General features: G+C 34.9%; 1 protein-coding gene across 2 annotated transcripts in view; it reads right to left on the bottom strand.

Annotated features, from left to right (window-relative positions):
* LOC150079843 (nucleosome assembly protein 1-like 1) overlaps positions 1-19553 on the bottom strand; it is a 103996-nt gene that overhangs the window by 52631 nt on the left and 31812 nt on the right. For both annotated transcript variants that reach the window (XM_090382425.1, XM_090382426.1), the window contains exons 3-5: positions 11724-11785; positions 3657-3756; positions 2-143 (exon numbers count right to left, since the gene is read on the bottom strand). In XM_090382425.1, coding sequence (XP_090238551.1) covers positions 2-143; positions 3657-3756; positions 11724-11785 — 304 coding nt within the window. The remainder of the gene's footprint in view (position 1; positions 144-3656; positions 3757-11723; positions 11786-19553) is intronic.

Below are 19553 nucleotides of genomic sequence, written 5' to 3' on the forward strand. Positions count from 1 at the left end.
CCTTTTCAAAGAGAGGGGCATACAGCTGTGCATATTTGCATTCTAACTCATGCACTTCTTCATAAAATTTTGCTTCAAGAAATGAGTACTCTTGTTGAAGTTTCTTTAGTGCTTTAACTCTTCGCTTAACTGGTTTTGGTAAGCTAAATAAAGAAGTTTATTCTATAATTGTTGTTAAACATAGAGAATTTCAAATAATTTTTCCTTCATAATCATGTAAGGGAAATTTTTCTTATAAAAAAAAAAAATCAGGTTTTTTAATCAAACTTTGACATACAACGTTAAAAATTTGAATTTAAAGTTTTATTCACACATCAACAAGCAATCTATTAATGCTAAACAAATTTAAGTACTACACCAGAATATACTAGTTTTTCAAAGGGTGTTTTCTATTAAGTAATGGTGTTAATTGTTCTATGATTTAAAATTAAAAGATAATCACACTGGTGGGGCATGTTCTAGACTGAACGAATGCCAGGTCTTAAAACAAAATTATACATATGCACTAAAACCTTAAGTAAAAATGGAAGTGTAGCAGAGAATACATTTTCAAAAAAATCGTGGCCACATAAGGACTTAATAGTGGTCAGCTTAACTGATTTTCTTCTGATGAAGTAAAAGTGAAATAAAGAGGATGCTACTGATTGTGGAAACCTGATCAACGTACTTCACTGTAAACTGTGGTTCGAGTGGACACAAACTATAAACATTCTGAATGAAACCTACAGATCCAAAGGAATCCCACCTTTCAATCTAGTTTTAAGGCTGTATGTTTGTTTTGAATGAATGTTTATCTTCTACTATGTAAGTAGTAAAATATCATCTATCAGAAAACTGTACACTGCTCTAAATTTTTGAACATATGAAATGGAAGAATAAAAATACATATTTTCCAGATATCTATAGAATATTCCTGCTTCAGCAAAGCAAATCCAATTGGACATGCAACTAAGTGCTCAGCACATAATATCCGATTTAGTTTTGGTTTATTACAATCAGTCTGAAAAGTAATTTAATCAATTATGCAAATTTTATTAAAGATTTTGGTTATTTGTATCACTGCAAACTAACTCTAGAAAAAATGAATTCCTGTAATAACACTGCTAATTATTTGGATCTAAACATTAGTATTGTTAATAATCATACTTCAGTTGACCTTTGAACAACAAAAGACTCCAACTTTGAAATGAAATTGTTAATTAATCCCATTCGTTTTTCAATATTTCTAATAGCATCTACCTGAATTCATTACTTCCCAGTGTGTTAGAATTATTACCATATGTAATAACTACAATATTTCTATTTCCAAATTTAAAAATTTTTCTCTTTAACTAACTGGCAATTCTTTCCCTTTATCTTTATTGAAATTATCATTTTCCATAAAGCTCTTAATACATTGGTGTGCAAAACTTAAGGATCAACACTATTTTTAAAGGTTACAACCACAAAATCTTTACTTAAGGTACTCTTTACTGATGAGAGTAGATTCAGTCTCAGCAGTGATTCTGGATGTCAGCTAATCTGGTGAGAGGTTGGCACACGGTATCACCCCACAAACATCACTGAAAGGATCGATATTGCGGTAGAGGTGTTCTCATCTGGGGAGGCATTATCTTGGATGGATGTACACAACTCTAGATACTGGAAGGCAGTACTGTAACCGGTGCACGCGACTGTACTGAGGTGCCATTGGCCCCAAGTTCGTGTTTATGGATGATAACGCCACACCCCATCACACTGCAACTGTTGATATGCTTTTTAAAAGAAGACATTGTTCACATGGATTGGCCTGCCTGTTCCTTCTATCTAAATCTCATCGAACACATATGGGATGCTCTGGGGAGATGCTTAGCGGCACGTCCAGACCCACCAGAAAATGTTCACCAGCTGAAGATGGCGCTGACAGAGGAATGGACAATGTTACTGCAAGAACTTATCAACAACATTGTTCTAAGTATGGACAGGTGGTGCAAAGCCTGCATCGACATTAGGGGTAATCATATCTCCTACTGAGGACCACCTCTTCTCTTTGTTCCATCTTCATCAGTGATGCATCTGTATCATGGCAGTCAGTGCTATGTTGCCATTTTTGAATAAAGTCCCTCTGTACCGATTTGTTTCTGTTGTGTCAGTGTTGTTTCCTTCATCATTTCTGTACCTCACAGGGTTCCATTGGTATGCTTTTCCCATATCCAGGCCACTCCTATGAGAAGAAGCTACAGGTGAAAACCTGACTGGTCCTTAAATTTTGCACACCAGTGTATAATCAACCATATTTTTTTTTCCCAAAAACCATTAACATTTCTCATTATTATTTTTTTTATTGTATTACTTTTGTGTGTGTGTGGTTTGCATCATGTATCTGATTGTGATTTTTTACATGTTTTGGCCCCTGTTTCTACCAAGCACTGATCTAAATTTCCTACTTTTGGGCTTATTTTGTAACTATTTTTTTTCAGGTATATAATACTACCACACTTCATCCAACTATCTATTTGTCCACATTATATCTGGTTGTATCTCACTTTATCACCTTATTTCACATTTTTACTCTAGGCTTGTACATTACGTATATAACATACATTTAATAGTTTGACTAATTGAGTATTTTGGTCTTTATGCAATGTTTCCCCTACCCCAAGTTCTGAAAATTATCAATGGGTGCCATTGTTGCATATCTTAAGTGCCATTGTTGTATAATTTTATATTTGTATCTCATTCACATTTAGTTTTGTTTTGTCCTGTGTACAGTTATGTTGTCACCTTTTCCTCAAGTGTCTTTACAATGTAAATAATTTTTTTCCATTCTTTTACATGTTGTTTACTCTTAGAAATTGCCCGGTGACACTATTATTTGGTTTTATATCTATATGCCACTTTTTTTTGCAAGCGGTTGCTTGCAACTTTGCCTATCTTATTTATTTTAAAACTACTTTTTTTTTTTTTACTTTGCTATCAAATCTCTACCTTTACTTGGATTAGACTAATTGGTTATGGGTCTCCAGAAATTTCAGTTATCAATTCCAGTTTAATTTCTTATCTTCATAGTGTCAACTGTAAAGTTCACAAGCCATTTTTAAAACCCCCGTTTTAGTCCTTGTAAATTTTTTTTTTTTTTTCGTTTACAAAAAATTATTTTCATCTATTTCAGAAACAAAAAAATTTCATTCTCATTTTTATGTTTTTTACCCTTTTTCTTGTGGTTTAAATCAGAAATTAAATTAAGACATGTTAGCTTGCAATCCTGGCCACTGACACCTGAAGAGAGGCTAGTTTTGTAAAAATTCACTTATTTTATATATTTTTTTTGTTAACTTCTATTGTACTATCTCCCTTTCTTTTTTTCACTTCATTGTCCATACTCTGCATAGCATTTGCTGCTTCCCCATTTTTCTGCCTTCTTGTTTGCACTTTTTTTTATTTCATTCAACACACATACATGCTTCTAAAAATACTTTTTATAAATTTTTCAAAAAAGATGGCAGGTACCTATGAACCACAGAGCCTCGGAAATCATTTTTAACTGAGTAAAGGAAACAAAGCGCATCATTTCATGTAATGCGCATTAATCAAATCCGATCATTTGTAACTCAAAACCCAATCAACCCCCCCCCCCCTTTTAAATAAGTCTAACATGTCAAATCAATAAAGCTTACCTAGCAATATAAGCCTGAGGAGAATTCATCATAGAACCAAGTCGTGATTGTAGAACTGCAAGCAATTCGGGATTTTTCATCATTTCTGTTGTAAGTTGTTCTATTGAAATCAAAGTAAACCAACTCAATATCTGAATTAAAAATATTCAGTCAAATCAATTAAAAAAATACATTTACACAGAGAAAACCTATAATCTATTTCTAGGATAAGAAACAAAAGATGCCAGATTAATCTAATATAGCACCATATCTTGCTTTATACAGCACTTTTTAACAATGATTTGTTATAGCATGTTAGAATGCTGTTAAAATATGTAACTCAGTTTGAATCAGCCACACAAAGCAAATCCATACTTGTTTCACAGACTGCTTTGTTTCCGATGAATCAGCACATTTTAACCTTTTACTGCTGTCTGCTTCATTTTCAGGAGTTCCACCTCGGTAAATTATTTAATGCCACTTTATACACAATAAAAGTTTAAATTATGCTGAATTTTTCCTGAAGGCAAAACTGAAAGTTTTGAGGTGTAATTGAATCAGACCTAGATACTATCATGGTGGAGCACAAATAGGGACTTAATTCATCCACTCATTTTTTCAGATTAATAACCGCATTTGTGTTAATATTTCATTTTACTTTTTAATCCTCATTGACATATATTTATAACCCCACTTTGTGAAGAACCTCTTTTGCATAAAGTGAAATGACTAATGTTTCTTTAATCGATTCCACTGGAAAGCTATATTTTTTTTCTAATATCAGGTTAACAAAAGAGAAGTGTCCTGCTGGTATAACACTCGCCCAGGACTAGTCTTGCACAATTGTGGGCAAATGGGAGCTGCAACTACATGTAGTTACAGCTCCCATTGTTTAAAGTCAGTAAGTAATTAATGGATTTATTGAAATTTCAAAAAGTGTATGCTTATCCTCACTTATAAATTAAGAATACAACCGTGTAATACTTTTAAAATTTTAATAAATTAATCAAGCACTTATACACATTATATCTTACAGTGTGCATTTCAAGATAAGCACATTTATTTAACACCTTGTCCACCATCATGCATGTAAAAATTGGAAGTTATATGCATGAAACCCATGTGCTGCGATGTTGCTCTTTCTTGCTATTATCATTTCACTTAATGTTGTTGTCCATGAGCATGTGTTACATTTTGATTATATTTTGTGTGTAAAAATTACAGTTCCTATATATTTATATCTTACTACGCATATTGCAAACAGAGAGTGAAAAAAAAAAAAACAGAAAAGCATTAAAATAAAAATAGGAGGTTTAAAGTAAATGTTTTCTAAGACCAGACATTAAAATAAGATAGACATACAAAATAAAACTGAATGATCTGATGAGCAGTTCAGAAAGAAAACCAAGGCAAAATCTCACATTCACCCTTAAAAAAAACCAGTCAAATAAAGATTTCACCACCCCAACCTCTTTCCTACAATTGAAAAAAAAATCGGCTGCCAAAAACAAAATGTTGATGTTATGTTTTATTTTAATAAATTTATTTAAATAACTGTTGAGCTTTAATAATGTTATTTGCCAATGATAGAACAATATCAATTGTTAAAAATAAATTTGAAGTATTAACAATTCGTAGCTTTTATGGAACCTTCCCTGAATGTTATATGAAAATGTGAATCCTATAGCATGAATTTCTGCTATGCATATTTTTGCAGAATCTAGCAAAATGAACTATATAATTTCACCTTACTACTAAAATACCATAACTAATATATCAATAATTATATAATAAAATATCAGTTATTTTAACCTATGCATTGGCAATAAAGCAAAATTATATACACTTCCCTACCAATAATAAGCAGACACCTGTATATCTACAAATAACCTTATTTACAGGAAAACTAATGTGTGCTGAAACCTTTCACCTTTAGTCTCCAATAAACATTCTCGTCAGTTTTTGGAAATGCCCTCAGACATTTTCCACTATTCAGCCTTCAAAGCAGCAACTAGTTCAACTGTTTTTGGGCAGTTTCTCCTCACACAGAGAGAGAGAGAGATCCAATTCATTCCACAAGTTCTCTATAGCAGTGCTACTGAAAGTGTGGGCTGCAGACCAGTGCCAGACCGCAATGATTCATCCATTACTGGTCTGCAACGGATTGGAAATAAAAGAAACTGGTCTTTCACCAGAGACAGTTTGAGAAGCACTGCTCTATAGGGCAGGGTCTCAGCTAACCAGCCCAATTTTTCAGCACTCATATCCTCAAACCAGTCTGTCACAATGCAAGCAATATGACATGGAGTGTAATCCAGTTAATAAAGGTAAGGGCCTTCTCTGGTGTGCTGCCATAACACAGTTAATGCATTACTGTCCAAACATCAATAGACCTGAGCATTCATGGTTTTGTCCAAAACAACCAGTGGATGGTCCCAGCCCAAACCATGGAAAAACAGCTCCAGACCAAAACAATGCCTTTGCCAAACTTCACAGTTAAGACAATACAATCTGGCAGGTAGCTTTCTCTGGGCATCCACCACACCCACATGCCCGTCAGACTGATAAACCATGTACTATGATTCAAATTCCATTGGTTCACAAATGGCAGGCCTTACACCATGTTAGATGGTGTCTGGCATTAGTCTGAGTGATTAGTAGCTTTGGGAGGGGGGGGGGGCCTACACAATCACAGTAACCATATCATGCAGCGTCCTACACACACTGTACTGGTGTTGACAGCTGCCATGTTCTGTTAGCTTGGAGTTTTTTTTTTTGGTTGTTTCATGACCATTCAGCACCAGTTTGTTTCCATTTTCAGATCACATCAAATCGTCAACCTAAAAATCTTTAGTACCGTTGAAATGTGGCGTCGTATTATCGTTCTGCACTGGAAGTCTTAATTTAGTCAATCGTAGCATCTTTCATTCATAATTGCTCTACCATCTCCTCAAAGGACTACAAGCATATTTATAGTTGTCTGACAGGTGGTGCTTGGGCAGGATGTGACGAACTACCTACGGAGGGCAGTGTATAGATCAATCAATGAATTTATTAAAATTTTAATAATGTAAATAATACTATAATACATAGTAATCTGATATTAAAGCTTGGCTATTTAACAAAACAAAATAATTAATTTCCACTTATAGTCTATACCAGGATCAGAGGAATTCACAATTTCATTATACAGTAAAATCTCGTTAATACAAACTCAGTTTATACAAAGTACTCATTTATATGAAGCACATATCATTCCCCTGCAAAAGGATATGTAAATATCCTTTCACAGTGGAATGCTTTTCTATGCAAATATTGTATATTCGTTTATTGCAAAATTCGGTTAATATGTATTAAAGTTGGTTTTCACCCCATGAGAAATAAGTATTGCTACGCTGTACATTTAACACAAATCTTAGCACAGTTGTCCAATTATTGTCCCTATTATTGCCTCTGCCCACCCGCTTCCCTCCTACCCAAAGGATAGCACTGACTTGTTAGAATTTACATTTGTGTAAACAAAACCAGTTTATGGTAGCTACAACTTAAATGCACTCTGAAAAACATCATTGTGAAAGATGAGATGTTAAATTAACAAAAGAATAAAAACAGTTTTTCTAAGTTGTTTACATACACTCAATCACTCTCCACAAGAAAAAGGCAGCTGCAATTGTTACACCAGTTCAAAGTCCTTTGCTATAGTATAATCTACGTTTTGTGTGCCATTTTATCTGCGCTAATGTCTTTAAATTAATTTAAAGTTTGTTTATATTAAATCTCATCTAGTAGTGTTATGGCAACAAAGCAAACTGACAGAATTAAGTCTAGAAATTAAACTGAAAATTATACAGGAGGCTGATAGGATGGAACAAAGCAAAACAGACATGGCAAAGGAATACAACACCCCTTTACCTACTTTATCTACAATACTGAAAAAAAAAAAAAAAAAAAAAAACTTGAAGTGCTTGATAAAAAACAGTGATAAAAACAGGACAAATGCCTGGTTCAAAACACAGAGCTTGAAACAAATCTTTCAGTGGTACCAACAAATGCATGCATCTAATTTGGCATATCAGGTCTGATTTTGCAAGAAAAGGCAAATTATCTAGCTCAGCAACATGGTGGAATTAGCAACTTCAAATGCAGCGGTGGCTGGCTCCCAAAATTTAAAGACAGGAATAACTTGGTTTCGCGAAATGTTTGCGTTGAGTCTGGATTAGTCGACAAAGAAAAGGCCACAAATTAGTTGTGTTCTATATGGTCTATTCTTGAAAAATATGAGGCAAAGGATATTTTAATCTTGACGAGATGGGTTTATTTTATAATTTGCTGTTTGAGGAGAGTCTTGCGATGGTGGAAAATTAAGTAAACAAAGACTCACTGTTCTGTTATTCTGCAATTCAGATTGCAATACAAAACTATGTCCACTTGTGACTGGTTAATTTTCCAAGCCAAGATGTTTAAAGAAGTTAAACAATTCCCCTGTGATCATGTGGTCAACAGAAGTGCTTGGCTTACGGTCAAAATTTTTCAGTCTTGGTTATCAAAAGTGGACAGAAGAATGGCTTCAGAAAAAGGAACATTGATGGTTTTAGATCATTGTACAGCACATTCTGCTGAGACACTTAAGTTGACAAATATATTGCTGTTGTTTTTACCTACTATTACCACCAGTTTTATGCAGCCACTGGATCAAGGCATTATTTATAACCACAAGAGAGCATATATAGAACCTACCTGATAAGGTACTTTATCCACATAGGAGGGAGGGAACAATTTATCTTAGTTTATATTGGATGCTATTCGTAATTTTATTTCTTGGGACAGTATTGCATCAAGTGTAATAATCAACTCTTCAGAAAGAGTGGCTTTGGAGGGAATATCATCAAAAAATATGGTTCAGCAGATGAATGAATTTGATAGCAACATTGAGATGTGGGGGAATTTGAAGGAGCATATGGATTTTGCTGGCAAGTTTGAAGAGTTCATGAAGGTAAATGATGTAGTTTCTACCACAGCAATGCAGCACCAGAAGAGCTGAGCACCAAGCAAAATGTTGATGTTTTTGTTACCAGCGAAAAGTGAAGCACACACATTGCCATCTAAAAAAGATGCCCAAAATGCACTGGGCATAACACAGAATGTTGGCCTGCAGAACATTGATAAAGAAACAACTATTGCATTTGATATTGTCTATGCTGTAGTTAAAAATGCATAATGGACAAACTGTGAAAAGAACATTGGATTCTTTCTTTAGATTAGATTAATTTATTAAAAAGTTGATGGTTTGTGTGTCTCCTTTTAATTCTTAAGATTAATTCTTTTTACTGTGATACTAAAATATTGTATATATATATCAAAATATATACTGTACAATATTTTCATTTCCATTAATTGCTTTTCTCTTAGTTCATCTTGCAAATAAAATAAAATCTCTAAAAAGTGTGTTATTACTATTGTCAGACAAGGCTTTTGTTTTTATATTTTCTTTTATTAATTTAAATTCAATTTATTTTTTTCATTTATTTTTGATGTTATTATTCTTAGATATATAGTATGTACCAAAATAAAATTTTAAAAAATAAATAAATAAAAAAACAGTAAAATTGACACTTTTGGGGGACCTCATTATTATCAAATGTGAAAATTTAGGTCCCTTGAACTTTGTATTAACGAGATTCAACTGTATCTGTTTTAATGCAACTAGCATATCAGTGCAACGATGGGTTAACAATGGGCAGAACAGTTTTTGTGGAAGCATTCCAGTGTCTACACACATTATCAGAATTAAGTCCTTATCCTACTGATGTTAAATTTTGAAATTCAAGAGTCAATCACTATAATAAAAACATTCATTATAGAATAAAGCAGGTTTAAAAGAAAGTTATTTTTTGACAAGATTAAAGATTACATTACAGGATATCAGATAATGTTATTCTGAATTTGGGAACATCGTGCTCAGTCAGCCACCATTACAATCCATTGATTAGGTATTACAAAGTGCTATTCCACAGAGTAAATATACTTCTGCTAACAGTAAGAGACTTATTTTTCATGCTTGGGCTTCAGGGGTAACAACTTACTTCTACTCTGCTTTTGACAATTGTAATTCCACCACCCAGAAAAACTCAAGCTATCTTGGCAAGGGGCACATGATTATTCACTACTTGTCAAGTCAGAGCTGTGCTGTTGTTTGGTTTTTAGGAGCATTAACAACTAAGGCCATATTGCTCCGGGAATATGTGGCGGTCATTCCCTGACTTGTCAAGTCAGAAGAAGTTTCTAGAAGTCAATCCACATCCATGGCTTGCATTTCATTAATAATATTTTTAAAACCAGAGGGAAACGAACTGACACCCACTTTCTAAGCTGACGGAGGAAAGGCAGCAGGTATTTAAGCATATGCACACAAAAGTGCACTACACTTTCGTACTGACATTTTTTCAAAGAAACAGTACCTTTTATTCTCTTCAACAGACCAATGAATCTGTCCTCGCCTTTCTGTTCATTATAGCATATAGCTAGCTAAGAGAATTTTTGACAAAATGTATAACTTTACATAAGGGTTACCATTTCTTCTTAAAATCTAGGGACATAATGGCTTCAACTTAAAAGAATATAAAAAATGAGTTATTCCATTCTGTATTTCTGAGAACAGAATTTTAACCCAAGGGGCTCACATCTGGTGAGTATGGGCTTGGCACACCCAGGGTCCTGAGCTGGATATCATCATTCTTCTCTTTCTTGGTGATTCCCTTCTACTTTTGACTCTCTCTCTCTCTCTCTCTCTCTCTCAGGGTAACTCAAGATTTTTTTTGGCTGGTGCAGCATAAGCCTCAGACTTATGCTGCACCATATGGCTAATAATAATAATTGCATAAACAAAATTATAATCATAATAAAATTATAAAATAACTATTGAATTATATGAAGCTATAGGGACTGACTTTCTTCCTAATTATAAATTAATAGTTAGGACAGTTGTCTTAAAGCTCACAGCAGAAGTCTTCATGTGTTGCACTACTACCAAAGAAATGACAAATCCAATCTGCCATTTATTTAAAATGAGACCACAGCTAAATAGCAGATTAACTTTTTTGAAGTGTAATGGCATCATTGCATTTTTTTTTTTTTTTGGCTGATGCGACATATTTATTCATATGATGCAAAATTCATATTCATAAGCCTGTTTCTTGCATCATATACCTCTACTACAACTACTATTGCCAGTTGCACTATTTTCAAACAAATGTGCTAAAAAAAGTAGTGCAACACCAGGGCAACTCAACTTGTAAAGGTGTTTGTTCTGCTGTTAGCATTAAGATCATTGCACTAACACTTTCCACAACAAGCTCCTGATTGCATGTGTGTTCACAGTGGTGATGAATAGTTTAAGGCAGTGTGCTCGGTGGAGTGTTTGTGGAATTTTAATTTCATGAAAATTAATACTTTGTACATAAAACTGTTAAAAATTAACTACTTATTTTTACTTGATTGTCCACATTTAAGTGGCATCTTGTCAAAAAATCAAATCACAATTAAAAAATATTACTGTAAATTTGAAAACTTTTTCAAAATTGCATGACTTATTCAATATATTAAGGGCCTTTGTACCAAATTTCACACTAAGTTAACCTACTTCCCCTGTACCCCTTGCCAAAAATTTTACCGGCCACAAATCCCTCACAGCAACCCACCACATGAAATTTTATTTAACACTTGAGAACAGCATAGAATTTAGCCTTTAAAGTATGTTTCTGGTAACTGGATGTACTTGAAATTAAAACATTTTTTTAAATATAAGAGACAGCAGCACATACTAGAAGTTAAAATATTAATGGACAGTACCTGAAAGTACTTTGAAATATGTAAATTTATGTATGTACTCCAGAAAGTGTTTATGGGTCAGGACTAAAGGGTGACTGAGTGAAACTGGTCAAATCAGTAACAGGTGTCCTCAAAATGAGATACATATAGTAGGCAACATAATGGAAAAATGCTATTCCTTGCTAAAATTAAGTATCCCTAGAATGTGATAAAAAATACTATTAATACACTGAGAAAAATTTATCACAGTTAATAACATACTTGTTTTAGCATCTTCTTCCCCTATTTCTTCTGCAGCTTCATTTTGCTCAACTGGTGTTGGCCTAGAAATAAATTCCATTTGAAAACATGCTTGCAAACACATGGGGGGGGAGGTTACACATAATTACATTAGATCAAGTTCTAAGGGTATTTCTCCAAATAATGAAAATTTTTCCTGTTTTTAAGAATTAAAATTTTGTGCAATTTTCCTTACGTTCAATCCTTGAACAGGAATTCTTTCAGAAAGTAAGATCTCAATATACTTAATGGATATTCACAACTAGGAAATCCAGTGTGCATTATTCATTATTTCTCTTGATCCACATCCCACTATTTAATAAAAAAATAAGTCTAATTGAATAATAAATTAAGGTCTGGATTAAATGCATGCACTGGCAGCATGCCTAAAAGCATCTCTGTCACAAATGTAATTGTGGAGGAGGGGGGGGGGGTTGATAAAGGGTTTCCCAAAGTTTCTCTAAGCCCTGCATCAGCAACCCAATGCACACATGCCATGTGGTTGTATGTAAAATTTTCTGTAGCACGCTGGTAGTGTGATACTCTAAATTTTCCACATAAAGTACAGTAAAATCCCTTTACAATTAACTTATGCGTGTAATCTAGGATTAAGCCATCGATATCCCTACAAAATAAAATCTCCTACCATAGAAAAAGAGTAATTCCTTTTAACAGCTGTGATATTGTGTTGTGCTGTAGGATGTCAAACATCTGTCAAATGCATTATAAATCTTTACCCCATCAAGTTATTATTCAATTCAATGTTTCTAAATGATTGTTAATATGTGCACTTAATAAACATATGCTGAATGTCTAAACAGTTTTTTCCCCTTACCCACTTTATTGTTACTATGAGCTGCTTGTTAGTGCTTCAGATGTTTAACACTAGTAGACATGTACATCTGCTAGAGGCACTGTATTTAAAGAGAAATTAATAGAATACTAATGTAGGATGCTAATTCCAAAATTACGAATAATTATATATTTAAGTATGGTAATGTTTATCATACTTAAATTGCTATTTAGTATGTGTACTTGAAAAAAAGTTATGAATTACACAGTTTAAATGATTGAAAGGCTAATATCAGTCTGTTGATGTTGCTTTAGAGTGGAACCTTTAGAGTAGAACTCTGTTTCAGCAAAGAGAAAAAAGAGGAACTTGTTTATCTACATTCCACTGCTTTGTCAGAATCTCTCAGAATTTCCAAGGAGGCAATAGCATATTTGTCCTTAAGAGAAAAAAAAAAAAATAATAAAAAAAAAATATATATATATATATATATATACACAGGGTGTTTCAGTTAAACGTTTCAGAACTTCTAAGAGGGGTAGGGTACATCCTGACAACTCGAAATCATATAGCAATGTGGGGTCGGAAATGCTTTCCTGAAGCGGTATTGTACACAGAAGTCGTCGTGCGACGTCGTGCAGCACAGATTCGATTTTCGGTCAATGTATGGGCCGGTATTATGGGAGATCACCTCATCGGACCTTACCTGTTACCGTGTCGTCTAACCGGACCTATCTACTTGATCTTTCTGCAGAAAGTATTGCCACAACTTTTGAGAGATGAACAGATTTCTGCATCGACGCAACAGACAATGTGGTTCCAACACGATGGAGCCCCTGCCCATTATAGCGGAGATGTTCGTAACTACCTGGATGTCACATTTGGTCAACAGTGGATCGGACATGGTGGCCCCGTGCGTTGGCCTGCTCGGTCACCCGACCTATCATGTCTTGATTTTTATTTCTGGGGTCATATGAAATCGCTAGTTTATGACACCCCTGTTGACAATGCTGAGGAGCTGGTTGCAAGAATCGCAGTAGCTGCCGAAGAAATTCGAAATTCGCCTGGAGTATTCCAGAATGTTCGGATGTCCATGCGTCGGAGATGTGAGGCGTGCATTGTAGCCCGTGGAAGAAACTTCGAACACTTAATTTAATCCATGTACCTTTTGCTTCTTTTCATGTATTATTAAAACGATTTCTCACTTACGGTCTCTTTTCTTTATGGTGCTTTTGTGTACAACACCGCTTCAGGAAAGCATTTCCGACCCCACATTGCTATATGATTTCGAGTTGTCAGGATGTACCCTACCCCCTCTTAGAAGTTCTGAAACATTTAACTGAAACACCCTGTATATACACACACACACACACGTACACATGTGTATATACATATATATATATACATGCATATATTTGAATAATGATATAAAAAAATTATGAAAATAAAGAAAATAAAATATTTTCTTATTTATTTTATTTAACAAGACTAACATTGTCTTGTTAAATAAGCACTGTGAAAGCACAAATAAGAGCAGGAGTGTGTTATAGGCCTAATCACTCGAATGAGTACAATGAACAATTTTACAGAGAAATAGAGTGGGCTAGTAAATCAGAATGTCTTGTATTGGGGGATTTTAACTTGCCAGATATTGACTGAAACTTGTGGGTTAGTCACTCACACACTAGTAAGACTTTTGTGGATTTATTGGATGATTGTTTTCTGCAGCAGCATGTTCGAGAGGCAACCAGAGAGGGTAATACTCTTGATCTGGTTTTCAGCAATGATTATTCGTGTATTAAGAATTTGCAGATAAAGGAACCACTAGGTGGCAGTCATCACAGTGTAGTGATGTGGGATTTACTTAAAGATATAATTACCATCAGGGATAAAGGAAAGGGGTTTTGCTTCCGTAAAGGTGAGTACAGTAGTCTCAGACAGTTTTAAATTCTGTACAGTGGTATCAACTGACGATGTTACCAACAGTAAATTCTAAGTGGGAATTAATCTAATTCTAAGTGGGCATTAAGGAATTAATCATGAATGTTACTAAAATTTTCATACCTATTAAGAAATATTGTTCAAAGTTTAGGCCTAAATGGTTATCAAATGAACTAATGAGACTCGTGACAGAGAAGAAAAATGCATGGGATGCACAAATTATCAAGCGACTCAGAAGCCTATGGCAGATATAAGCTAGTCTGTAATCAGGTCACAAAGGAGGTTAGCCAGGCAAAGGCAGATTACAAGAAATCTTTGGCAAAAGATGCTTAAGAAAAACAGCAAGGATTTCTTTACTTATATAAACTCAAAAGGAAGGGGATGAATCTGATTGGTCCACCTGATATCGATGGTTCGACTGTTGATGATCCTGCTCAGATAGGGAACAAACTGAATGAGTATTTTGCATCTACATTCACATGTGAGGAGTTATTAAGGTTTGAAAATGGCAGAAGGTTATCAAATTGTAGCAGGGTACTTAATAATTTTGTAATAACTGAGAGCAAAGTGGAGGAGAAATTGTTGAAGTTAAACATAAGGCACCTAGGGTGGATGGGATCTATCCAGTTATATTAAAGGAGGCGGCAAAGCAACTAAGCAAAAACTTAGCCGTAATTATGAGAGCATCCTTGACTCAGGGGAGGTCCCCATGGACTGGAGATGTGCAAATGTATCCCCAATTCACAAAGAGGGATCGAAGGGTGACACCAGTAATTACAGACCAGTTAATTTAACTTCTGTTCCGGGTAAAATAATGGAGTCACTGGTTAAAGATGCATTGCAGGATCATCTAGACAAGACTGCAGCAATAATTCAGACAGCATGGGTTTGTTAAGGGAAAGTCTTGTCTGACAAATTTGATAGGATATTATGATGTGGTTACAAAGGAACTGGATGCAAATAATAATAATTTTGATATCATATATTTGGATTTCAGGAAAGCTTTTGACACTGTTGCGCATGGAAGACTATTGTACAAATTGGAGCAGAATGGTATTAAGGGTAAGTTGCTACAATGGATAAAAGGATGGTTGAGTGGAAGAAGACAGAGGGTGGTAATTAATGGGTGCTGCTCTTCGTGGACTAATGTTATTAGTGGAGTCCCACTAATAAACACAGGGTTTGGTGTTGGGTCCTCTGTTGTTTTGTATATTTATCAATGATATGTGATGAAGGTATATCAGACTTAGTGTCGAAGTTTGCTGATGATACAAAGGTTGGCAGGGTTGTTAATGACAGTAATGGTAGTGTGCTACTGCAACAGGATCTAGATGTTATTTATTTATTTTGTATGATGTGATCAATACACGAAGGAACCAGTTTTTTCTTGCTTCCTTCGTGTATCGTGGTCGGGATATCCAACCAACCGTTTGGTTCGGCAGCATCGTGATATCCAGCCCGAGGCGGGAATCGAACCCGCGACCTTTGGGTTGCCAGGCAGGCACTTTACCTACCCGGCTAGCCCGGTCGGCAGGATCTAGATAATTTGGACAGATGAGCTAAGTGGCACTGAAGTTTTTTTTTTTTTTTTTTTTGGTAGTTGTTGGCGCATCGGCTTCTGTGGCCATAATGCACCTCCCAAGGTTTTTGCAGTACTCTGATCCAAGCCCGAGGCGGGATTCGAACCCGCGACCTTTGGGTTGCTAGGCAGGTACTTTACTACACTGAAGTTTAACCTTGACAAATGCAAAGTACTGCATATGGGTAGAAGTAACCCCAGAGAAATGTACCAACTGAGTGGTACCACACTTAAGGTGGTAGAAAATGAAAAAGACCTGGGAGTAATTGTGCAATCAGATATGAAGTTTTCTGAGCAATACAGACAGGCTGCCAGAGCAGGTCATGGGGTTTTGTTATTGATATATAGGAATTTTGCTAGCAGGGAAAAGGAGGTGATTGTCCCTCTGTATAAGACAATGGTCAGGCTATGCCTTGAGTACTACGTACATGTCTGGAGGCCTCATTTCAAGAAGGATGTAGATTTGCTTTAGCGTGTACAGAGAAGGGCAACAAGATTGGTGAGGGGAATGAAGGATCCTCTTACCAAGAGAAGCTTAAGTTCTGCAAATTGCAGTGGCTGGAGACTAGCACCTGCGCGGTGATCTGATTGAGGTGTATAAGGCCTTGAATGGGTTGAGCACGCTGAATTCTGATGGGATCCTTCCACTTGCTCAGATTACAAACCTAGGGGGGCATAAATTCAAATTAAGAAAAGACAGATGTAGAATAAGATATGCAGAAATTTGCCTTTAGCCAGCGGGTGGTTAATTGCTGGAACAAACTTCCATCTGTCGCTGTGGAAGTTGATAGGTTAAATAAATTTAAGGAGGAACTGGACAGGCATTTTGAGAGGATGGTGTGATTTTTTTTTTTTTTTTTTTGGCTGATGATGCATAAGCTCATACACTTGCTTTCTTGCATCACATGCCACTACTACTACTATAAAATAAAATATATAAAGGTAACAAGACTAAAATTGTAGCCGAAAAATCTCTGAATATAGGCGGGCCTCGATTAACGCGATTAATTCGTCCCGTGACCGCATCTTGCAAAACGGAAACGCATTAATCGAATATCATACCCAATAGGAAAAACTATAATTGGTCCTTGACCTTCTGGAATGTCCATAAAGAATTTTAAAAATACCTTTTAAATAAATTTTTAACTGTATATAATGTAAAAGATAATGAAAATAATTATGGAATTAAACGTTTATTGCATAAAACAGCAGTTCTTAAACTGTGCGCCGCGGAATATTTTAAATTTTCGAGGGAAACACAGCGATACTCGACATCTGTCGGACACCGCGCGAACTACTAGCTCGAGGTAGTTCACAGTTTCAGCATTTCTTGTTGTTTGGATCTAACTACTAAACGAAACTGTTAGGTATTTCTTTTGGTCTGGGTGCGCCTTGAAAAAATTACTGAGACAGAGGCGCGGTGAACCGAGAAACTTTGGAAACCTCTGACATAAAATACACAATGAAGAAATTACTGTTGCGGAAATATTTGAACAGTGTTGACTTTCTCTTTTCATCAATAAATTTCCGATAGCCGACAACAATCTTCTCTGGGCCCTGCCGAAATAAATATCACAGAGAACATCAAACCTTTTGTTTGAGGTTCTATGTGATACGAAAGATTTCATCTAATTCTTTTACTGTTATCTCCTTTGCGATAACATTTTCATCTGGCTATTTAAAAATTTGAATTTTTAAATGCAAGTCTGCATTGACTTTATTAGCAGGAGACAAACACGTCTTCTTCCGATGGTTGATGGAACACACCAAGGCGGGCAGCAGGCAAACGTTTGTTTATTGACCGTACGACTCGCGTTAAGCTTAACGCCCGATTCAAATCTTTTTCAACTATCGCAAAAAAAAAAAACATCACGTTAACTGGAAATTTGCATTGTGTAAAGTGAAAAGTGGTATCATTTTTCAAGTAGCGTTAACTGAATATCGTGTTAATCGAACTCGCATTATGCAAGGCCTAGCTGTAATTTAAAAATTCAATTAAAAATATAATTCCATTTAAAATTAAAGCCAATTATACAGAATTTAGCGGCGTAAGGTGCCAGTTCCAAGATACGGGAAATATCACCAATAGAGACTAAACAAACTACGAAAATAATGAAGTAACAAAAATACTGACCATTATGCCACATATTGACAGAGGACCATGAGGCCAATAACTGAAATGCAGCGATTCCATGATCATTATTGGCCTTATTTTTATCCTCTGTCAATATGGGGCATAATGGTCAGTCTATTTTTGTTACTTTGTTTTATTTTCATAGTTTGTTTAGTCTCTATTGGTGATATTTCACATATCTTGGAACTGGCACCTTACAGGGGTAGCACCGCTAAATTCTATATAATTGGCTTTAATTTTTAACTGGATTTTTAATTGAATTTCTAAATTATTCGGAGATTTTCGGTTAGAATTTGTCTTGTTACCTTTACTTTTCCTTCCCCTTTATGTTAATTTAACTATTATGTTTAAATTTTCGTTCAACAGTTTTGCTATACTACTGGCATATGTCTTAATTTTGATTTTATACTTAATATCGGTTATATACATACATGCATATACATAATTTGTATTAATATTAAATTAAGTTTAAGTAAGTATAAACGGATGTGAAAGTTACACAAGGTGCCAGTAACTATGAGGGTGAGGAAAGTAGAGAAAGAAGAGTAGTAGATTAGTGTGTTAATGTCCTAGAGGTTATGAATGAAGTAAATTATGGGTCTGAATTGCCAAGCCAAAATAAAATGGGGTAACTGTTAAGTAAAATTAGTAAAACAAAATATCAATAAAATGCAAATAAAAATGGAAAATGGTATAGCTGTCATCAGATATTGGGGGGGGGAAACAATTTTAGTAAAAGGTCTAATATAGGTAATGCAAAAAATGCTTGATCTGATGTCAGCAGAAATAAATATTGATACATGATCAGGCATTTCATCAGGGGCTACACCTGACCATGTACCAGGCACTGCATTTCTATACTTGTCTACAGTAGAAAAAAAGTGAAAGGCCAAAAATCAATGGAATGAAATTAGCACTTTCTAATACAGTATGGACAAGGTACTTATTACTTATTCACTATTATTTCTCTTGACCCACATCCCACTATTAAATTTTAAAAAAATCTTAAGGACCACCTTGTCCATACTGTATTAGAAAGTGCTAATTTCATTTCATTCAATTTTTTTTGGCCTTTCACTTTTCTTCTACTACTATGGACAAGTATAGAAATGCAGTTCCTGATACATGGTCAGGTGTAGGTCCCCTGATGAAATACCTGATCATGTATCAATATTTATTTCTGCTGACAACAGAAAGCATTTTTTGCATTATTAGACCTTTTACTATAATTGTTTACCCCCCATATCTGATGACAGCTATATCATTTTAATTTTATTTTATTAATATTTTGTTGTACTAATTTTACTTTACAGTTCCCCCCACTTTATATTGGCACCCATAATTTACTTAATTCATCATAACCTCTAG

Source organism: Mastigoproctus giganteus, chromosome 10 (assembly GCF_048544385.1).
Source record: "Mastigoproctus giganteus isolate SK-2022 chromosome 10, ASM4854438v1, whole genome shotgun sequence".
NCBI lineage: Eukaryota > Metazoa > Arthropoda > Arachnida > Uropygi > Thelyphonidae > Mastigoproctus > Mastigoproctus giganteus.